At 42.4% G+C, this 23,660-nt stretch overlaps 2 protein-coding genes across 57 annotated transcripts in view; one reads left to right on the top strand and one right to left on the bottom strand.

Moving 5' to 3' along the window:
• CSPP1 (centrosome and spindle pole associated protein 1) overlaps window positions 1-4,739 on the top strand; it is a 130,516-nt gene extending 125,777 nt beyond the window's left edge. For all 50 annotated transcript variants that reach the window (XR_012416455.1, XR_012416458.1, XR_012416457.1 and 47 more), the window contains 2 exons: window positions 1,799-1,937; window positions 3,904-4,739. Coding sequence is in view for 45 of the 50 variants with exons in the window: in XM_045399117.3 (XP_045255052.2) it covers window positions 1,799-1,937; window positions 3,904-4,115 (351 nt within the window). In the remaining 5 variants the exon portion in view is untranslated. The remainder of the gene's footprint in view (window positions 1-1,798; window positions 1,938-3,903) is intronic.
• A 1,407-nt stretch (window positions 4,740-6,146) lies between these two features.
• Window positions 6,147-23,660, bottom strand: part of ARFGEF1 (ARF guanine nucleotide exchange factor 1) — a 145,445-nt gene continuing 127,931 nt past the window's right edge. For 4 of the 7 annotated variants that reach the window (XM_005563484.4, XM_073998903.1, XM_073998902.1 and 1 more), the window contains 5 exons: window positions 20,511-20,643; window positions 13,126-13,265; window positions 11,547-11,715; window positions 9,920-10,058; window positions 7,900-8,973 (listed from right to left, as the gene is read on the bottom strand). In XM_005563484.4, coding sequence (XP_005563541.1) covers window positions 8,565-8,973; window positions 9,920-10,058; window positions 11,547-11,715; window positions 13,126-13,265; window positions 20,511-20,643 — 990 coding nt within the window. In that variant the 3' untranslated portion in view covers window positions 7,900-8,564. Of the gene's footprint in view, window positions 7,576-7,899; window positions 8,974-9,919; window positions 10,059-11,546; window positions 11,716-13,125; window positions 13,266-20,510; window positions 20,644-23,660 lie in introns of those variants that run through there. The other 3 variants (XM_065519316.2, XM_065519315.2, XM_005563485.5) reach the window with 1 other exon arrangement.

Below are 23,660 nucleotides of genomic sequence, written 5' to 3' on the forward strand. Positions count from 1 at the left end.
TAGATATTTGGGTTGTGTTCACTTTTTAGCTCTTACGGATACTATTAATGTTCATGTACAAGTTTTGACGTTTTTATTACTCTTGAATATATATAGCTAGGAGGAAAATTGTTGGGTTATATGGACACTTTGTATTTAGCATTTTGAGGAAGTACCAGACTGTTTTCCAAGGTGGCTGTACCATTTTACTTTCCCATCATCAGTGTATGAATGTTGTAATTTCTCTGTATCCTGGCCATCACTTAGTGTCTTTGATTTTAGCCATTGAGTGTAAAGTAGTGTCATGGTGGTTTTGAGTTGCATTTCTCTAATGACGTTGAACATCTTTTCATGTGCTTATTAGCCAGTTGTATATTTTCTTAGGAGGTATGTCTATTCAAATCCTTTTGCTTTTTTTTTTTTTTTTTTTAAATACAGTCTCGCTCTGTCGCCCATGTTGGAGTATGGTGGTGTGATCTCAGCCCACTGCACCCTCTGCCCCACTGGGGTTCAAGGGATTCTCCTGCCTCAGCCTCCTGAGTAGCTGGGATTACAGGTGCATGCCAACATGCCTAACTTTTGTATTTTTAGTAAAGACGGGGTTTTGCCATGTTGGCCAGGCTGGTCTCAAACTCCTAACCTCAGGTGATCTGCCTGCCTCCCCTCCCAAAGTGCTGGGATTACAGGCGTGAGCCACCGTGCCCAGCCCTTTGCCCATTTTCAAATTGAATTGTCTTTTTATTGAGTTGTTAAGAGTTCTTTTACATTCTGGCTACAAGTCTAGTTATCAATGTGTGATTTTCATATCTTTTTTCCCATTCTGTATCTTTTTAACTTTCTTGATGGTGTTCTTTGAAGCACAGAAGTTTTTAAATTTTGATGAGGTCCAACTCATCAATCTCTCTTGGGCTTTTGGTGTCTTACTTAAGAAACCATTGCCTAGGACAAGATCATGAGGATTTACTTGTTTTTTTTCAGTTTGTTCTTAATTGTAGGTCTGTGATACACTTTAATTTTTGCATAGGGTGTGAGGTGCAGGGGTCCAAGTCCATTCTTTTGCATGTGGCCATCCAGTTGTTCTAGCAGCATTTGTTGAAAGACTGTTCTCCCATTGCATTTTGTTAACTCATCTGTAAAAATAAGGATTTACTTCTGTATTCTTCTTAATCTTACATTGATCTACTTGTCTTTTCTTATGTCAGTACCACACTGCCTTGATTACAGCTGGACTGTCTCAGCCCCTGCTGCTTTAGTTTTTTCCTTCTGTGTCCTATAATTCCCAAGCTTTATCCAGACTGGCAGCATTTCTGTCATCACAAATGTTATTCCTTATTCTTGACTGAGTCATCTGAGCTTGCATGGATAAGCATAGGAGCCATAATGTAAGTGCTCCATATTTCCATTTATTTTGTTCATCACAATGTACATTTGAGGGCAAGAGGATGTTTTGATTTGTCGATGTTTTTTTCTTTTTTTCCCTGAGATAGAGTCTCTGTCTCCCAGGCTGGAGTCCAGTGGCACAATCTCGGCTCACTGCAACCTCCGCCTCCTGCGTTCAAGTGATTCTCCTGCCTCAGCCTCCCAAGTAGCTGGGGACTACAGGTGCCCGCCACCATGCCCAGCTAATTTGTATTTTTAGTAGAGATGGGGTTTCACCATGTTGGTCAGGCTGGTCTCCAACTCCTGACTTCAGGTGGTCTGCCTGCCTCGGCCTCCCAAAGTGCTGGGATTACCGAGTCACCATGCCTGGCCCTGATTCACTGATTTGTGAACATACTTTATGTTAATGACTTTCTGAAGTTCTGTTTTCTAACTACAGGATAGCAGTCGTCCTAATGTAGCACCAGATGGTCTCTCTCTAAAATCTACATCCAGTGTAAATGTTGATCAGCTTAGAATGAGAAATGAGGAACGAATGCGAAGACTGAATGAACTTCACAATAAACCTATTAATACAGGTAAATGACCAAGTGTAATGGCCTATAGCAGAGATCCTTTATGAACTTTTAAACTTTCTTACTCAAGGCTTTCACTAACGTCTGAGGATAGATGGAATGAGTTTGAAGTCCTTTGAGTTGTATGGCCCAAGACGTAACTATTGAGCAAAACCAGACCTCAGGATTAAGTTTGCATCAGATTTTCTCTATCAGAGAGGGTGCCCATTTTAGAGTGGAGTCTAAACAGGTAAAATAGTTTTTGCTTATTAAATATATCCAGGCTTTGCTTTCAGCAGAGAAAATGCTATATGATATAGTAATCACTTTACTAAAACTTTAGTAATAAAACATTATTAGAAATTAGCCTTAAGACTGAGTTCTTACACTTATGCTGTAAATTTGTAGTACTACAAAGAAAATTTTTACCTTCTTATTTGGCTTTCCACACCATGGACAAACAAAGCCTCAGAGGACAAATAAAGCTAGTCTCATTATGAGTGTATTTTTGTGACTTGCAGGTTAAAGCTAGTCATAGAGCACAAGGCAGGATGGACACCTAAGGAGCCCTGTACCACCCTTTTTTGTACCAATGCTATTACCCACTGGGATAATGGGACAGTTTCATATTGGTAATTAGTTTTAGCAAATAGTGGTCTATTTGGGAAATACTCTTTAGTCTGTTAATCTACATTACAATCTCAAGATTTTTTTTAGATTCTACCTTTAATACTGTATTAATTTAAAACTGTACTCATATACTGTCTATCTAGCAGTCAAGGTGTGGTGTGTTCTAATGGTGGTAATTCCACACCAAACACAAGCAGACATGGTTAATTGATGGGACAGTAGGAAAGGATGTCTTCTTTCCAGCTACAAGGCATTTTCTTTTAGACCCAACAAACTGAATTAATATTTAACAGGAATATATCTGAGAGAAGACAGCATTTTAAGAATCTTTTTCAGAAGATTTTTAATGTCTACACTGTTTTTTAACATTGTCCTTTCAAGCAGGAGCTTTTTGTTATGATGTGGATTGATTGCACATACCAATCCTTCACAGACCAGATGTAATTTAAAAAAAAAAAAAAAAAGGCCCGGCGCGGTGGCTCACGCCTGTAATCCCAGCACTTCGGGAGGCCGAGACGGGTGGATCACGAGGTCAGGAGATACAGATCATCCTGGCTAACACGGTGAAACCCCGTCTGTACTAAAAATACAAAAAAAAAAAAAAAACTAGCTGGGTGTGGTGGCAGGCGCCTGTAGTCCCAGCTATACGGGAGGCTGAGGCAGGAGACTGGCATGAACCTGGGAGGCGGAGCTTGCAGTGAGTGGAGATCGCGCCACTGCACTCCAGCCTGGGCGACAGAGAGAGATTCCGCCTCAAAAAAAAAAAAGAAAAAAGAATATGACATCACAGGGTAGGAAGACAGATTTTCCTATTACTATACCTAATAATAAGTAAAACACAGAAGTTGAGTACAAATTCAGTTAAAGAATGAAACACATTAAGAGCTACCTCTTCATTGACTGGACATGGCCTTCTTAGATTAGATGTTTTAAGAATGGAAGTAATCTCATTGCAACTAGTGTTTTCCCAAAATAACTTAATTTCCTTATAGCAGTGTTGTAGGTTGAAGAGTATTCCCCAAACCTTGCTTAAAAAAAAAAAAATTATGTGTAGCCATTAGGCTTCTCCTGAGGTAACAGTTACAAAATAAAACTACCTACATTCCTCCTGTTGACTTTGGTGGAGAGGTGTCGCTGATATACTTAGAATCCCTCTGGTTGCTAGTGCCATGGATTCAGCTTACTCAGTTGATCATTTTTTGTTTTACAAAATTGACGCCTTTGTGGGCCTGCTCTCCTCCCTCTAAAATACGGTGGGGTGAGTCTAACCAAAACAGAGTTCAGGACATGACATTGTGGGGAAATGCCGAGTTGTCCTGCCTGCCTGTTACCTGAGTCACATGTCCCTTGCCTCCTGTAGATGATGAGAGTTCACTGGTTGACCCTGATGACATCATGAAACACATAGGGGATGACGGATCAAACTCTGTAGCAACTGAGCCCTGGCTCCGCCCTGGCACTTCAGAAACACTGAAACGCTTCATGGCAGAGCAGCTGAACCAGGAGCAGCAGCAGGTTCCTGGAAAACCAGGCACTTTCACTTGGCAGGGCCTGTCGACTGCACATGGTTAAAATAAACCTGTATTGGACCCAGTAGTGCCTTTTAAGGTGAAAGGAATGGTAAATCTGTACCTTCAATAATATGTCCTACCTTTTGGCCCCTACCTAAAAGTTACTTTTTTTCCATCTGTATATAAAATTATTATGATGTATATTGTGTACATAAATATAAGGCCATGATTATTGATTTATATAATAGAATTGTATAGAATTATTTTTGCACAATTTTGTCATAAATTAGGGTGGTAATGAACTGAACTACTGTATGTGCGTATGTTGAATTCTGCTTGTCATTAAGGTGAATAAGTGTCTTAACCGTCCTGTAAAACCAGATTCCCCTTTGTTACATGCACATTTTCCATTGTTACCTCCATGCAAAAGAATTCATTTAGTAGGTACATCTATTGTAGCTGTGATTATTCCAGTTTCTGTGTGACACAATCAGATGTCCTATTTCATGTTATTTGTAGCTACTGATACAGAAATGAAGGGAACTGTAATTGCTTGTATTCTTGTAAGCCATACATTAAATGTTACACCTTTCTGCTTCTATTTTTATTCCAATGAAGGCATTTAAGTTACTAATTTATATAACTACTTCTTGATACAAATAAATTTTTATTTTAATTACTAAAATCTTTTTATTTTAACTACTATGGAGCTTTCTAGACTAGTTTTCTGGAGGCTGAACAGAGGTGGGGACACCCGGGAGTCAAGGACAGAGAGACTGGAGTCGTCTTCTTGTTCCACCACCATGGAACCTTGGATAAGTGAGTCCATGTGAGTTTTCTAATCACTCAGTAACTGATACTTTTTTTTAAAAAAAAAAGGAGTCATTCAAATTATGAAATTCTGACTCAGATTAGAATCTTCACAACCATACAGCTGAGAACATCCCCAGGCACTGCTTCTCCAATACATCCTCTGATGTAATTAATGGTAGACAATATCAGACATATTACTGATATTTTGAGTTTTGGCTAGTTGTAAATTTTATATTTGATTGATTTTCTAATTTTAGGACCATCGTTTGCTTTACTAGTAAAGATTTGTTCTATTGTCATCTGAAAGAAAGAAGAAAGCCTCTGACTCTTCTAGGGGAAGAGTCCTAATACTACACCATTAAATAATCAACTGCCAGGTTGTGTGGAACACTTACCCTCGCACAGCAAGGTCACAGTGGCTCCCAGCTCTAGCATCCAGCTGGGCTTGAACAGAGCTGTCTTAGGGGTAACAAATACGGCACACTTACAAATGCATTGTTCAGTAACTGTTCATTATCTAAGAGAGGTGTGAAAGCAAAGATGACTAAATACTTTTCCTCTTTAACACAAACATGTTAGATGATATTGAGACGTTCCATTTTTGTTTAATGCCATGTACCACACAACTTCAACTGACTCCTAAAACACACAATATTGCAAACTGTGCTGAAGAGAACTTTAGCTCTTTTCAGCACTCAAGTAGTGTAGCCTGATGCTAGGTTATTAATATATAAAATATTAATATGCAAAATATCAAAAGATTTTCGGGCTGGATATGGTGGCTCACGCCTATAATCCCAGCACTTTGGGAGGCTGAGTTGGGAGGATCACTTCAGGTCCAAGAGTTTGAGACCAGTCTGGGCAATATAGTGCGATCCCGTCTCTACAAAAAAAATGTTGTTTTTTAATTAGCCAAGTGTAGTGTTGTGTGCCTATAGTCCTCACTACTGGGGAGGGTGGAGTGTGAGAATCACGTGAGCCCCGCTTGAGGCTACAGTGAGCTGTGATCATACCACTGCGCTCCAACCTGGACAACAGAGTGAGATCCAGTCTCTAATAGATACATAAAAATTTTAAAAACTGCCTTAAAAATAAATATTCTATGGTAAGTACAGTGTGAGGGAGGATCTAATGCTGGAAGCTGGAAAGAAAATACCAGAACCAAACAATACTGAATTTATAGTTCTGGCTGAAAATGTATTTTCCATAGTAGTTTGGCCTTAACAGAAAAGAATCAATGAAACATGGGGGTGGGTTATAGAGGTTTTGATTGCACTGATGAAATATTTCAAAAACTTTATTGACCTATAACCTGATTAGAATATGCCAGATGAGAATCAATATTGTACAGAAAGTTGTACAGAATTTTTTACATAGAAAACTTTACATCTGTACCATATACATTTTATCCGTCTGAAAAAATTTTCTACATCCACTGTTAATACGGAATGCTTGACAATCTTGTCTTTTAACCATCAGAGCACAATTCACAGTATGAATACATTTCCAGTAAATCTAACCTCCGCAAACCATGCCAGATTTGTTATTTTAATATATTCAACATTAAATTCTGTACATAAGAGTAAAATCTACATCAAGCCCCACCACCCAAAAGAAAATGACAGCAATCTGGATTCATTTTGCAGTGATTCAAGTTTTGGTCCATAAAGGATCATTCTATTTTAATGGCTCATCTTTAAAAGCCCTAAGAGAAATATGTGACAGGTAGTTACTGTCAGTAGGGATATTTTCTACCTTTTTTTCCCTGTTGTTGAAGTGTCGGCCACAACAGCTTCTGGGCATGTTAAAGCCTCAAAATCACCACCCACCAAAAAGGGCCAAACTAAAAATCCCCACAAAATAAAAAAGAAAGTTCCACCCAAATGTTTAGTGCATTTGACAAAATATTATGGGTATTTAGCAAATGAATAAGAAAATAAAGAAAGAAAACAGTGCAGGAAGAACTATATAATGTTTAAGATTTTTATATTACAGACCTGCATCTCTGTACATTTTTCACAGGATGATTACCAGTATCTCAGATAGCCTGAGTGTGCAAAAATCTTCAGAATAAGAATACCATAGTTGCTAAATATCTTTTACCATGAACAATAATTTCTTCTTCTCTCCCCACTCCCCAATTATAAACATTTTATCCTTCAAAATACAGCTCTCCTGAGTTGTACTTCTTGTAGAAGTTCAATCTTTACATCTATAGTTCTTTGGGTAAGTTTCACTTCCACACCTGCCAAAAACATGTGGGGCTTTTCCTGCCGTGGAAGACAGGGAAGGACCCGTGAGCATGAGCTGACACTGTTTAAACAGGCTTTCTGCTCAACATGAGGCCAACATAACACACAAAATCCGCCCGTACTAAAAGGGACTGGAGTGTTGAAAGTTTGAATAAGAGTTCTAAGCATCTTTACCAGTAACTCTCAGACACTGCAATCCGAAGAAATCGTTTTTCAGGTAGGAAACCTCAGCTCCAGCGTCCTTTTAAAGAGCAGAGGGATGTAAACGCCAACAAAAATATTAAGTTCCCATCATTGCTTGTTTATTCCAAGTTCCTGTTCAGGTGGTTGTGATATCTGAAAAACTACTCCGATTCGCAGAAAAAATCTTCTAAGAACAGCACGAAGTTCAGGAATCAAGTCAAATTGCATAATTTCACATAAGAGAGGGTAGTAGAATGATGCATGAGCTTTAAACTGCAGGGAAAATGAATTTCTCCGTTAGCAGTGATTGCAAACTCCAGAGCCTCAAACTGCCTAGAGTCAAACTACTCTGGGGCTCGATTACAGGAGCCAGGAAAGCAGCGTCCACAGCAGGCAGTGACTGTGGGTTGTGGAACTTAGAAAAACTCACTTCATACAAACACTACTCATTTACATATCCTTACTTTGAAAAACATTTGCCTGTATATCTTTGACAAACTTTTAGTAATTTAGCACTGTTTTTCCTGGGCAATAAGCAAAAGAAAACAACTGAGTACAAACTAGAGTTGAGTTTTTATAAGCTATGGGTTACTGAAATTTTATCTTTTGTTACATAAAAATTTTAAGTTTTGGGGAAAAATCTAAACAGTTCTTCAGGCAAAGCTACATACGTTTCACATGTACAGTTCAATTGCTATACTTCGGCTGTATCTTCACAGTAGTTCCTTCATCTCTGAACTCTAGTCTGCAGCCTCCTTTCCTACCCCTGTGCCCCTCCAGATCCAGAGAAGCAGTGAGACATGTTATGGCAAAAAAAAGTCAGCTGTGGAGTAACAGAGGCTGGGGTTTAGAACCCTTGGCCTTTCAAGTACTGGGCCACATCACTAGGCATTTTTAAACCTATTCTAGGGTCACAGCAAAGCAACCTGTTTCCTTATGTGTGAGCTGTAAGTTGCTATTTTTTTTTAAGAGTAGAATGTACATTTTTGAAAACCTTTAAATATGCACTTATATTTACAGTCATGTGTGTATTTTATCTTTATTTCTACTGGTTCAAAATTCTTATATGAGGCCCATTCACTAGGGACTCTGGGTTACCTGGAACCACTAAATATGCCAAAGGAACAGCTGCAGCCCGGAGCACAGGCCCAGGAACCAGATGTATTCTTGAGTAGCAGGCAGAGTGCAAGGTCATGAGGTAGTTGGACAGCAGTTTTCAAAATGGGGAAAAGGGAGAGACTCCTGGGGTCACAATGGGAATTTCAATGTTGAGGGAACCCAGGAACTTGTCGAGGTATCCCAAGGGATTCTGATCCCTCACCTACTGAATCCCCTAGAGAACTGCTAATTAGTGAACAAAGCTGGGTAAGAGAGAGAAAAGCGAGGACTGAGGAAGATACAGCAAGGCCACTGGTGGTTTTGCACAAGCAGCTGTGCAGCCTGGGCACTGCTTGATTCGGCTCTGAGAGCTCTTGCACGGCGACTCTGGGACCCGGCATCCCGACGCGAATCGGGCTAGAACTGTTGGGCTGGATTCGAAGCCTCATACTTACCCTATTATCGCTTATCTTTAGAACTTTAGTTAGAAACAAAAGCAGTAAGTTAGTCCAGGCTTCCCGATGACTTTCTGATGTTAGAGTGAGGAAGTAACTTAGCGCTTCACTGCAGACACTGCAAAAGAAAAGGCTTCCTTTAATGTTACTTGTATATCTACTGGTCCCCATATTCACTGAGAAAGAGCAATCATGAACATAGTAGTGAATATGAACTGTTCAAGAACATGTTCGATCCTATCTGTTTACATTAGCTGGAGTGTCAACATAAACATGCTTTTCAAATTGAGAAGAAAACCAAACATGTTAAAAGAAGCCATTGTAACTTACCAGGAAACCCACATTTTCCTAATTTTCTAAGTTTCTTTCAATTCAAAGCTGCTGTGTGGCAGGTGGCACATATGAAGCTTAGTTTCAAGAGACCTGGGCTGGAATCTGAGGCGACTCCTCTCTTCACTGACCCTTGTGAGGACCTAGATCACAAGGCCCTGCGGGGCCTTAATCAACCAGTCTTGTCAATCAAATGGGATAACAGAGACTAGGTGACCCCTTAAAATTCTAAAATGTATTTAATTGGCCTCAGAACATCTATTCCTTAAGTAGATGTAATACAATGCAGATGGTAGTATTCTTTCTGAATGGCATGTTTCATTCTTAGCCTGAGTTTACATGTTAGTTATCTTAAAGTAAAGAGTAAAGTAATACTAAGAAAAACTCCAAATATTTTTTCCAAAGTAAATGCAGGCAGGCAAGTTTTCACTTTCACAAATGATTGTTCTGTAAAAATGGGACTATCTTAGGACATTAAAAAGGCCTATAAATGACATAGTTCACAGTTTTAAAACAGAAAACCTCCTTTGTCCTGCATGTTAGACATGATTTGGCCACATGTCACTAAAGCACATTCATCTCTAAGACTGAATTTAAGTTTTACAATTGCTCTGTGGAATAGGGGCATCCAGGCCCCAAAGGCTCAGCTCTCAGCATGGTCCCACCGGTGCCCCTTTCCTGCCCGGCACCACGTGGCTACCTGGTCAGAGATGGAAATCAGTCAAGAGTCTTACTTCAAAAGCCTCTGCTGGACCTCCTCCCAGGCACTAACGCGGCTCTCATCCATGTACATCCGGAATAGAATGCGCAGCCCACAGGCCAGGCTGCTGGTCTCCTGCTTTAGAAGGTTGGGCTTGGATTTGCCTTTGAATCCTGCAGAAAGGGGAAGTTTCTGGGATTAGTTTGGGAAGGCATCTTATGTAAAGGTGAAGCAGCCCATATGGAAGCACATTTTGTTTGTGCTCAGCCATCAGCATCTGCTGCTTACAAAGCGGAGCCACAGCAGCCTGATATGAAGATGATTTCCACGTCCAGGATTCCCTCCCTATTCGCGTTGGGGATATGAGATATAAAATAACTTGTGGCCTGGGAAGGTGGAGCCCTTCACATGAAACTGCACTTGAATCCCCAAAGCTGTAGAAGGGGCTCTGTGCTCTGCCTGCACGAGGGCGCTCAGATAAACAGGGGCAACCTCCAGGAGGTGAGAACTGCTCTGTCAGAGGTCTGATGGGTCCAGTGTGTGTGGACACAAGGAGGGTCTATCAGCTCAGCAGGAACAGGCCCAGTGGAATGGTGGCAACAACTTGGGTAGGAAAAAAGGGGAAAAATAAGTACAGACTACTCTTCCCAGAAGTTAGGCTGTAAAGGGAAGAAGAATGCCACAGCTGTTTTAAATAAACAAACATAAGCACCAAACCCTTTTGATACAGAGTTTGATGTTCAGTAACTATCAGCCCCCTTCTTTTTCTCTGCCTTATTCTGCTGCCCCTCATCCTCCCAGCACTGTTTGGCACCTAATAATTATATTTCTTTCTTTTTTCTTTTCTTTTTTTAAGAGATGGGGTCTCACTGTGCTGCCCAGGCTGGAGGGGAGCAGTGTGATCATGGCTCACCGCAGCCTCAAACTCCTGGGCTCAAGTGATCCTCCCACTTCAGCCTCCCGAGTAGCTGGGATTACAGGTATGCGATACCATGCCCCGCTAATTTTAATTTATTGTAGAGACAGGGTCTATGTTGGCCAGGGTGGTCTCAAACTTCTGGCCCCAAGCAATCCCCCCACCTCAACCACCCGAGTAGCCAGAACTACAGGCATGAGTCACTGCACCTGGCTCTATTTCTTAAATTAAAAAATTAACAATGCCACTTTGGTTTATAATAAAAGCTTATTTTTTGTTTAAAATGTCTAACTTGTTCTACAACAAATATAACTCACATCCCAATAAATTCACCTTCACTCTGAACTTTAGCCATTCCCAGTAAACAGAGAAGCCATTCAAATACACATGCCAGGTTTTGTGTGTGTGACTTTTACACATTTATTTCCTAATGAAAGGACAGCTTTTATCATGTCAGTTAGTATCAATAAGAAGGTCCAGGTTGGGTAAACAAGATGAAAGAACAATATAAGTCAAATAATAGACCAAGGGGGAAAAAATTCACCCAAGTAGTTATCTGGCTTACTGCAGACCAGAAAAGGGCCTGGTTGTGAGATTACCTTACTACTGTTAAGGTCAGAGTACACAAGTACACATAGTGACATGCAGATACCTACAGTAGACAGTCAATGAGTTCTGATACCTGTATGTATCTGTCCCACATCCATCAACAGTAAACATTAAATGTGAGGCGTGCATAGCTTACCTGCTTTCCACAGGGCAGTCCTCTGTTCGTTGTTGGAATTAAATGCTTTTGCAAATCTATGTGACTCTAATAAGCAGTCCAGTAGCTTAAAAAGTTGTTGTGATGTTAAAAAGCGGTACATTCCTTGGTCTTGAGTATCAACTCGAACATCAAAGTCCACCGCATCTCTCTTTGAAAAACAAACCACCCCAGCATATACACACAGTCACAATAATTTTAGTTAATTTACAACTCAATGCTCCCCAAAGACCAGTTTCACAAGAAAGCCACAGATACTCAGCTTCATCTAACCTAACAAAGTAAGGGACGGTCCATCTTCCGTTACACATCCTCGTCCCCAAGCACCGCCTCCCATCAGTCCAGACCCTCCTGGACTCCCAACTCCCTGGCCCTGCGCTCCTCAGCCCCTCAAGTCCTCCCTTCTCAACTGCTATGAAGTCCATGCATCATGATTTTAATTATTCTCTTTCACAACCCCTCCTCTTCCTTTTAGTAACTGGCTGGCAAAACGGCCGTGTGGTCATGTGTGACTAGAGAAAGCAGACTGGTTTCTCTCTAAACTAGTGGGCTTGGTGCTGGCCCAGCCCTTGGCAGACCTTGGCCTAGGCCACGTTCCTGGCCAACCAGCTCACGTTTTCACTTCTCAAGTAGCTAAAACATTCTTCCAAATCTCACATGGTACATGACTTTTCTTCCCATCTCAGTGAGAAACCAGAAGCTGGCAAAGGTGGTCTCTCACAAGCTCCCACCCCAAATGTACCAGACTTCCTGCATCCCTAACCCATCCCCCAGCCGTCCCCCTGCCACCACATGGGAACTATCTGGGCTTCTGCCCCAGGTGATTCCCACTCTGTATGAAGTACTATCTCCACTCACTCAAAAACATGGCCCTAGCAACTGCCCCTCTCTTGCCTACAGTCAGTTTTTCTCTCCCTACTGGAAAGCTCTTACCAGTGAACACACTGCCATATCACCAATCTGGAGAACAAAACATAGCAAACCCCTCACACTCCAGCTATCACATTTCTCTGTGCCTTTATAGCAAAACTTCTTAACAGAGTACTGGCTGAGTCCACATTCTCTCTCTCTCTCTCTCTCCCCATTACAATTATGCTTTTGTCCTCAATTTAACATTTAACACATTGTTAAGGTTCCAAAGTCCTCCAAATAGTTAGAAGGCAGTTCTCAAGAGTAGTATCACTTGACCTATCCAGAGCATTTAACAAGTGACTGATCACATGCTGCTTCTTAAAACATTTTCTTCATCTGACTTCCCGGACAACTGACACCTGCTTCCCCGTGCCTCCCCATGCCTCCTGGATTCTCGTCCTCAGTCTCTGCTAGCTGCCTCCTCTCCAGAAGCTGTAGAGGACAAGGTTCCTAGTGCTCAGTTGCTGACCCTCCTCCCTGCTCTAGCTAACCTTACTACCTTGTGATGGGATCCAGTCTCATGGTTTAAAAGGACATCTGCATGAGGAAGGCCCCACAAATTAATTCTCTAGCCTAACTCTACAGCCCAGACTGCTATAGCTAACTTCCTACTTACACAAAAAAAGCAGCTGTCCTCCTATCTCCTTACCTGCGCTGCAGCTAAGTTTTCCGCATCTTCTTTCTTACTTGTGGCTGGGAAGAAGACAATGTTGTCGATAGTCTGGATGAGTTCCAGCTGCACAACACATTTAATCAACAGGGCAGCAAACAATTTTTGTTCTGGAAATTCTGTGAGGAAACCCCCCCCAATGCACATGCAAACAAAAAATTATTTTGAATTCTTTGTAATTTCCATGACATTACAGTGCTAAGGAAACATTAATATGTATTCACACATCACAATGAGAAGGACATACTGCTTTTGCACGTAGGCATTACTCAGTAAAAGTTTAACTGATATTTGAAAAGCCTTAGAAAAGTAACTTTTAAAATAAAAGTGCCCTACATAATTTAGAACAAGCTTGTCCAACCCGCAGCCTGTATGTGGCCCAGGACAGCTTTGAATGCAGCCCAACACAAATTCATAAACTTTCTTAAAACATTATGAGATTTTTTTTTCTTAGCTCACTACTATTTTTCTTTCTTTTTTTTTTTTTTTTGAGACGGAGTCTCGCTCTGTCGCCCAGGCTGGAGTGCAGTGGCCGGATCTCAACTCACTGCAAGCTCCGCCTCCCGGGTTCACGCCATTCTCCTGCCTCAGCCTCCCGAGTAGCTGGGACTATAGGCGCCCGCCACCTCGCCCGGCTAGTTTTTTGTATTTTTTAGTAGAGACGGGGTTTCACCGTGTTAGCCAGGATGGTCTCCATCTCCTGACCTCGTGATCCGCCCGTCTCGGTCTCCCAAAGTGCTGGGATTACAGGCGTGAGCCACCGCGCCCGGCCTATTTTTCATAGTAGAAAGAAACAAGGATTGTAAGTGGCCCAGCATTGGAGCCATTGCCCCAGGACTGCCTAGTAGAAAGCCCCCTTTGGGCAGTTGTCTGCCTCCTGGAAAGCTTCCTGCCAAAGCTGCCCCTGAGAATCTGGGATGGAGGTGTGGCCGTGTGGTCTGGGTCCCCTGGGGCCATACATGTTAGTGTATTTTATGAGTGGTCCAAGTCAATTCTTCCAGTGTGGCTCAGGGAAGCCAAAACATTGAACACCCCTGATTTAGAACAGTAATATATTCAAGATGTTCCCGCTACAAATTTTTTTTTTTTTTTTTGAGACGGAGTCTCGCTCTGTCACCCAGGCTGGAGTGCAGTGGCGCGATCTCGGCTCACTGCAAGCTCCGCCTCCCGGGTTCACGCCATTCTCCTGCCTCAGCCTCCCGAGTAGCTGGGACTACAGGCGCCCACAACCGCGCCCGGCTAATTTTTTTTGTATTTTTAGTAGAGACGGGGTTTCACCGTGGTCTCGATCTCCTGACCTTGTGATCCGCCCGCCTCGGCCTCCCAAAGTGCTGGGATTACAGGCGTGAGCCACCGCACCCGGCCAAATTTTTTTCAATTCAAGTTATTTTTAACGAAAATGTAACAGATAAAAACCTAAAACTGAAATATCAACTGTAAACCCAAGTCTGACCTTAGAAAACAGGGAATAAAGGGGCTGGGCACGGTGGCTCACGCCTGTAATCCCAGCACTCTGGGAAGCCAAGGCAGAGCTGTATCACCTGAGGTCAGGAGTTCAAGACCAGCCTGGCCAACATGATGAAACCCCATCTCTACAAAGCTACAAAAAAATTTGCCAGGCATGATTGTGCGCACTCGTAATCCCAGCTACTCTGGAGGCTGAGGCAGGAGAATCGCTGGAACCCGGGAGGCGGAGGCTGCAGTGAATCAAGATCACACCAGCGCACTCCAGCCTGGGCAAGAGAGAGAGAGAGACTCTGTCTCAAAAATAAATTAATTAATTGAAATTTAAAAAAAAGAAAATAGGTTACATGAAAACTTGTAGACATAAGAAAATAACAGAACAGACCAATGTGAGACAGGAAGTGAGGGCAGCCAAGACTCTGGATTAACCTATGCAATACTGTGGTTTGGCCACAGCACATGTTTTATTTGGATCCAGATTTGTAGCTGTGACTGAAATTACCTCTTATTTTCAAAGACATCCATCAGCAAAGTCGTCTATAAAAAAATTAAGCTGGGGCCAGGTGCAATGGCTCATGCCTGTAATCCCAGCACTTTGGGAGGCCAAGGCGGGTGGACTGCCTGAGGTCAGAAGTTCGAGACCAGGTTGGCCAACATGGTGAAACCCCATCTCTACTAAAAATACGAAAATTAGCCAGGCGTGGTGGCGTGCGCCTGTAATCCCAGCTACTCGGGAGGCTGAGGAAGAACTGCTTGAACCCAGGAGGCAGAGGTTGCAGTGAGCCGAGATCACACCACTGCACTCCAGCCTGGGCAACAGAGCCAGATTTCGTTTTTTAAAAAAAAAAAAAAAAAGTTAAGCTGAACACATTACTTCAAAAGTAACCAAACTGCAAAGTAACAAAAGTGCCACCCACGTTCCCCTCATCAGCTACACACAACCGCATCCCTCTATCCTGAACACATTTGTTCAACAGGGCGCTTCTGATAGTTCGCTGGCCCATGTGGACACACTCATGGGAGTGCTCCCCCTGTCTGACCACGCCAGCTAAGTAGCTAATCCAATGCAGCAGCACAAGGTTAGAAAAGAGGACCCAACTCCCGAGATGCTGCTGCCACACCGCCCAGGGGACCCAGACCACACGGCCACACCTCCATCCCAGATTCTCAGGGGCAGCTTTGGCAGGAAGCTTTTCCAAGGAGGCAGACAACTGCCCAAAGGGAGCTTTCTACTAGGCAGTCCTGGGGCAATGGCTCCAATGCTGGGCGACTTACAATCCTTGTTTCTTTCTAGTATGAAAAACATTTTTACTACAAATTCCCTTTTCTGGCACTAATGTGTGGAAGACAAATTCATGTTTTAGGGATTTTGAGGGGTAGAAAAATAACTTACTTAAATTTATTCTTATTGAGATCATTAATGAAGGTTCCTTTCCAGATACTGTTCATAAATGCTGTTCTATTTAACGTTTAGTTCTTAGTACTAGATCACAAATTAAAAGAGCAAAACAAAGAAACCTGTAAGTCCTATGGTTATCTCTTCCTCTTAAATCTTGTCTTCTTAGTCCTTTATTACAGTGACAGCGGCATGGGCAGTCATCCATTCACTCTCTCATTCAAGTGAGAAAACATCTCAGTCCCAGGGGGCAAGAGACTCCTAGCAGGACCTGGACTCCAGAAGGGACTTAGTGGTAGATGGAGGTCTTAGGAGACCTATTTTCATCAGCTCCAACGTGAGCTGCTCAGGGGTATTAAGAGCTTCCAGCAGGGACCCAAACAGTTCTAGTGACCCCAAGAATTTGGCAGATGAGGCTGTACTCTGAACAGCAATGCCAAGCCTCTTCACAGTTTCTCGTGCCCTTTGAGACCTGGACAAGGATCCTAACTATAGTCTCACTAGCAAGGACCAGGAGCACATTTGATGACAGTATCTATTTGGACAAATTTTAGTCCTGACAAGGCCTGACACTGCCAGGGTTGTATTAGTCAACCATTTCATTGTCCACACAACAGAGAGCAAAGCTAAGCAGATTTTAACTATGTGGGACTGCAGGTACTGAATCAACTCGACAGAGCAGTGGTGCAGAAAGAATGAGGCTGGTCTGTGCTGTGATTCTTTTCACTGAGTTGGAGAGTCAGATGCAGGGGCCTCCTCATCAAACAGGAGAACCACAACCTATCCACCAAGGAAAAGGGCTCATGGGAGCAGGGTGGCCGCTTGTTCTTCCTCCAGCTCTAACTGTTCTGAGTCAACAGTTACAGGATGAACCTTGCCTAAAAGTCTTCCAGGGGGGTGAGAGTGGAATGTCTGGCCTAAGGATGCAGTCTGACCCCACAGCTCACAGTGGCAGAAAAGCAGAACCCTTGCCCCAGGAAAAAGGATAGTCCCAGAGTAGCCAAGTGCACACTTTCCACTATGTGAAGACCAAGTCCTGCCCTCACAAAGTTAAGTGTGTTTAAATTCAGTCTTGAGGCTGAGAGCGAGAAAAGCCACTTACTATTCTTTCCTCTTGGCCTTTCTTGGTGCATACTGAAGCTGCAAAGGACTCCTACATGAACAATTCTGTTCTTTGGGGAACAGGAATGAAAAATGAAACTGGGCCACTCACTACCACCTGTTTACCCTTTAAGAAATTAGCAAAATACAGTGACTGAAGATAGAAGCTCCTTTCAAGTAGGATATGATAATAAAGCCTGTCTTCTCTCAAGAACTGTAAGCACCTAGGATTAAAAAATTCCCTGAATAAAATTAAATCAAAATGGATCAACGACCTAAATCAAAGAGCTAAAAGAATAAAACTTCATAGGCCAGGCACAGTGGCTCACGCCTCTAATCCCAGCACTTTGGGAGGCTGGGCAGGTGGATCACTTGAGGTCCAGAGTTCGAGACCAGCCTGGCCAACATGGCAAAACCCCATCTCTACTAAAAATCCAAAAATTAGCCAGGTGTGGTGGCCCGTGCCTGTAATCCCAGCCACTCAGGAGGCTGAGGCAGGAGAATCGCTTGAATCCAGGAGGTGGAAGTTGCAGTGAGCCCAGATCGCACCACTGTACTCCAGCCTGAGTGACAGAGTGAGACTCCGTCTCAAAAAAAAAAAAAAAAAAACTTCATAGAAGACAACATTGGCGGGAAATGCTGATGACCTTGGATTTTGACAATGATACCAAAGGCATAACTAACAAAAGAAAACAAAAATTGGACTTCATCAAAATTTAAAAACAGGCAAAGGACATGAATACAAATTTCTCCAAATAAGATATACAAATGGCCAACAAGCATATGAAAAGATGCTTAACATCACTAATCATTACGGAAATGCCAGTCAAAACCACAATGAGGTACAACTGCTCACCCACTAGAATGGTTATCATTTAACAACAACAAAAAAGGCATTGGCAAAGATGTGGAAAACCTGGAATTGCTAGAGGGAATGTAAAATGGTGCAGCCACTGGCTATAGAAAATTACTTGGTGTTTCCTCAAGAAGTTAAACATAGAATTACCCTACAAGCTAGCAATTCCACTCCTAGGCAGATAACGCAAAAGAACTGAAAACAGGTATTCAAATGATATTTGTACACAACAGTTTGCAGCAGCACTATTCATGACAACTGCAGGTGAAACAAATACAAACATCCATCATCAGACAAATGGATAAACAAAATGTAGTCTATACATTCGGTGGACTATTACTTAGTAATAAAAAGGAATGAATTATTGATTCATGCTACAACATGATGAGTCTTGAAAACATTGTGAGAGAAGACAGACACAAAAGGTTATATTTTGTATGATTCCATTTTTTATATGAAATATGCAGAATAGGCAATTCACAAACACAGGTAATTAGTGGCTGCCAGGGGCTGGGGAAGGGGAGAAGAGGGAGTGGTTGTGTAACAGTTATGGGGCGGGGGGGCTCCCTTTAGGAGTGATGAAAATGCTTTGGATCTAGATAGAGGTGGTGGCTGTGAATGTACTTAATACCACTGAATTATTCACTTGTATATTGTTATTTGTTATGTAAATTTCACCTCAGGTTTTAAAAAGTTCTCAAAGCTGTCCTGTTCTCCTCTAAGGAGGCTGTGGTCTTTTCTAGGTGTTATAATTTTCCTTCAGCAAATGAAACCGAATCAATCCAGTAAAAAAGTAAAGGGTTCCTCTTTTTTGTGAAAAGGTGAGGGGAGGAATACAGGTGACCTGGGGATCCCTGTATGGAGACAGGGGTGTGGGCAGCAGTGAGGGAAATTGGCACAGGCCGACTAAGGTTAGGGAGCATTGTGGAGAAAAGGGTTGCTCCTTAGAAAAGTAGGGTGCTCCTGCCGGGAACGGTGGCTCATGCCTGTAATCCCAGCACTTTGGGAGGCCAAGGCAGGTGGATCACGAGGTCAGGAAATCGAGACCATCCTGGCTAACATGGTGAAACCCTGTCTCTACCAAAAAATAAAAAACAAATTAGTCGGGCGTGGTGGCGGGCACCTGTAGTTCCAGCTACTCGGGAGGCTGAGGTAGGAGAATGGCATGAACCCGGGAGGTGGAGCTTGCAGTGAGCCGAGATTGCACCACTACACTCCAGCCTGGGCGACAGAGCGAGACTCTGTCTCAAAACAACAACAACAACAAAAAAAGTAGGGTGCTACTGGCCAGATGCTGTGGCACAAGCCTGTAATCGCAGCATGTTGGGAAGCTGAGGCAGGCAGATGGCCTGAGCTCAGGAGTTCAAGACCAGCCTGGGCAACATGGCAAAACCTTGTCCCTACAAAAAAATATAAAAAATAAGCTGGGCATGATGAGGCGTGCCTGTAGTCCCAGTTACTCAAGAGGCTCGCTCGAGCCTAGGAGGTTGAGGTTGCAGTGAACTGAGATCACACTCCAGCGTGGGTGACAGAGTAAGACTCTGTCTGGAAAAACAACAACAACAAGAACGAAAACAAGTTGGGTGCTCCTGCTTAGAAAGCAACAGTCCCTCACTACTTCCCCTTGCAGATGGGTAGAGGAAGGCATGTTAGGCCCTACTTCTACAGACAGAACATAAGGTTGGTTGGCATGCAGAAGGGGGTGGAGAGAGAAGACTCAGGTGCTCGTTGGTGGAAAAAGCGGACATTTCAGGTATCAGCAGAGTTCTTGACCTTCTGCCAGAGGGCATCCATCTATCAGAGGATGTCCAAATTAGGGTAAGCACAGTAAAGAAGTGATGACACGGCCAGGCGTGGTGGCTCACGCCTGTAATCCCAGCACTTTGGGAGGCTGAGGCGGGTGGATCACGAGGTCAGGAGTTCGAGACCAGCCTTGCCAACATGGTGAAACCCCGTCTCTACTAAATCTACAAAAATTAGCTGGGGGTGATGGCCGGCACCTGTAATCCCAGCTACTCAGGAGGCTGAGGCAGGAGAATTGTTTGAACCTGGGAGGCAGAGGTTGCAGTGAGCACCACTGCACTCCAGCTTAGGCGACAGGGTGAGACTCCGTTTCAAAAAAAAAAAAAAAAGTGGTCGGGCACGGTGGCTTACATCTGTAATCCCAGCACTTTGGGAGGCCGAGGTGGGCAGATCACAAGGTCAGGAGTTCAAGACCAGCCTGGCCAATATGGTGAAACCCCGTCTCTACTAAAAATACAAAAATTAGCCGGGCGTGGTGGTGCGTGCCTTGGTCCCAGCTACTCAGAGGAGGCTGAGGCAGAAGAATCACTTAAACCTGGGAGGCGGAGCTTGCAGTGAGCTGTGATGGCGCCACTGCACTCCAGACTGGGCGACAGAGTGAGACTCTGTCTCACAAATAAATACATAAAAAAAAAGAAGTAATGACACAATTATAGTATATGTTTGTTAATGATAAAAAACCAAAAATGTTAACCCTTTCCTACATAAAACACAAATTTATTTTTATTTAGAGAAATAACTCACTTGCTGTAGATTTAATTTTGCTGACTTCTTCATTAACAGCAGAGGCAGAAACCAGTGGTGCTTGCGGTCTGTTATCCACAGACCTTGGTTGAACAGAATCATGAATATCTACAGACTTCTGTGATATTGTATCCTAATAAATAAAAAAAATCATTATAAGTATGGTTAATAAAGTTTATGTGTGAAAATATTTTCTAAAATGCTATTTTAAAAACTTATGTCCCTATGAAAATGATTACATTACAGTTACAACACAATGAGAAAATTATTTAAAATTACCTGTACATACAGAAAAGTTGACTTTCTGACCCTCATTGGGCTCAGGTCTTAAACCATCCAACAGCAACAGATATAAATACAAAACTTCAAAGTGTAGAGAAACTGGTCAGCAACACCCACAAGTGTTCATAAAATCTAAACAGACACTTTTTGCAGGGGTAAATTTAGAAAAGGATCTTCTGTCACCCATGGACCCAGGGACTGGAAAGGTCAATGTGAAGGTGACTATCTAGGAGCGTCGTACCATGAAGAGAAACTGGACCCTGGAGTCCAACAGACCTACACAAGAATCAGGCTCCAGTAATATTTATTTACTTTTCTGAGATAGGAGTTTCGCTCCTGTTGCCCAGGCTGGAGTGCAATGACGCAATCTCGAATCGCCGCGACCTCTACCTCCTGGGTTCAAGCGATTCTCCTGCCTCAACGTCCCCAGTAGCTGGGATTATAGGTATGCGCCACCATGCCCAGCTACTTTTTGTATTTTTAGTAGAGAGGGGGTTTCACCATGTTGGTCATGCTGGTCTCCAACTCCCAACCTCAGGTGATCTGCCCGCCTCGGCCTCCCAAAGTGTTGGGATTACAGGCGTGAGCCACCACGCCCAGCCACAGGTTCCAGTATTATTAAGAGTGTAACCTTGGAAAAATGATTAATTTCCTGAGGTGAGGTTTTCTGATCTAAAAAGAAATGACATACTTTCCTTGCAGGTTGTTAAGAACTAGAGATAATAAATCCAAAACACTAGCAGCACAGTGTTGGGCAATAAATGGCAGCTGACCCTACCACTCCTCAAGCTTTCTTTCATTATAAAGGTACAGCATACTCAAGAGATGAGAGAACCTGGTTTCAGGAGGAGTGCTTAGCTCTTGTTGTTCTGACATAACAGTCCCAGCCTGCAGCAACCTTACCTGCTGTGTGAAAGGAAGATGGGCCTGTGTTACCAGAAATAGTAATAATCAGAACAATACGTTAGCTTGGACTTCTGTATTTTAAGGAAGAAATGACTCAGTTCTCAGAATTAAAAATGTATTATCTTACTGAAGATAAATGAAAGCACTAGTTTTTAAATATTTTTGGTCACTGGCCCTCTTGAACAGTCTGATGATTTCTAAAATGTTCTCTCCAGAAAACTAAACCTGCACAAAAACTAGGTCACAAAATTAGGGATTTAAAAACCTTGCTCTGTTTTAGAGGAATTTTTGGATGTTAGGTATATTGTTTTCTCAATTTTTCTCACTAACCAATGTAAATGAGGAGAATTTTTGGGACGTCCTAAGTAATAACCGGGTCTGTGCTGAACGGACGTCAGCACAACAGAGTCATGGAGCAACACGGGCCCAGTATAGACGTCACAGTTCTCAAGGGCAATTCAGAATGGTACTTTTCTGTGAAATCTGTTTTAACTGTTGACAATTTTGTTAAGAAAGTTAAAAGTTGTGAGGAACAAATCTGGTCAGTGGGCATTAGTTTGTTACTTTACAGCCTCCTGGCTTTAAAATTCAAAGGTATTATTGGGAGAACAGTACAAATTTGAAAAGACCTGTAGATTATTGTTTCAAGGATAATTTTTTGATTGTCAGGGATAAGTAGGCATTATATTTACAAATTACTTTCAGAAAATTGTGTGTGTGTGGAGGCGGAAAATTTTCAGAAAATTGTGTGTGTGTGGGAGGCGGGGTAGCAAGATAAAAAGAGGGAGGAAAGCAGGAGTTGGTAAAAACAAATGTAAAATAACATTTGGAGAAACTTGGTGTAATGATTACTTTTGTGTCAATTTGGCTAGGACACAATACCAATATCCTATGTACTTAAGCCAGATACTTAAGTCAAATGAGTAACAATTAATTCAATTAAACACTATTCCAGGTGTTGAGCTGAAGGTATCTTATAGATGTGGTTAACATCTATAGTCAGTTCACTTTAAGGATATTATCTTCAATAATCTAGATGGTCCTTATCCAATAAGTTGAAGGCCTTCAAAACTGAGCAAAATAGGTTTTCCTGGGGAAGAAATTCCGCCTGTGAACTGCAGCTTCAGCACCTGCCCAAGGCTTTCCAGCCTGCCTGCCTGTCCTACAAAATTTCAAACCTGCCAGCCTCCACAATCACATCAGCCAGTTCCTTAAATCTATCTATATATATCTCTACTGTTGGTTTTGTTTCTCTGGCCCTGATAAAGATTTTGATACTATGAAATGGAATGTGGCTGTAACAAACACCTAAAAATGTGGAAGTGGCTTTGGAACTGGGGAATGGTAGAAGCTGGAAGAGTTCTGAGACACATGATAGAAAACACCTAGATTGCCCTGAAGAGACTGTTGGTAGAAATATGGATGTCAAATGTGGTTCTGGTGAGGACCCACAAGGGAGTGCAATGTGTGAGAGAAAGCTTCTACCATCTTAGAGAAGACATGTATGGCCATCAAACAGATTATTGGTACAAATAAGAATGTTAAAAGGTGCTTCTGGTGAGGTCTTAGAAGGAAATCAAGCACATGGGATTAGATACTAATAGAAAGGTGATCCTTGTTGTAAAGTGGCAGAAAGCCTGGCTGAATTGTTGGGTGGAAAGCAGAATTCTAAGTGATGACATGTAGTGGAGAGTTCCAAGCAAAGTGTTGAAGGCGTGGCCTGGTTTGTCCTTGCTGTTTATAGTACAATGCAAGAATAAGATATATTGATGAAAGAACTGTTAAGCAAAAAGAAACTGCCACTTGATGATTTGAGAGGATCTTGGCCTATCCACATGGAAAAGGATGCTACAATTAGGAAATGAATTGTTAGGAAAGCATGCTTTGGAGAGAAGGCCAAGGCTATAATAGCTGGACGACTTTTTGCCAGAGATTAGGTATATATCTAGTGGATCCAATCAA

This window comes from Macaca fascicularis, chromosome 8, assembly GCF_037993035.2.
Source record: "Macaca fascicularis isolate 582-1 chromosome 8, T2T-MFA8v1.1".
Lineage (NCBI taxonomy): Eukaryota > Metazoa > Chordata > Mammalia > Primates > Cercopithecidae > Macaca > Macaca fascicularis.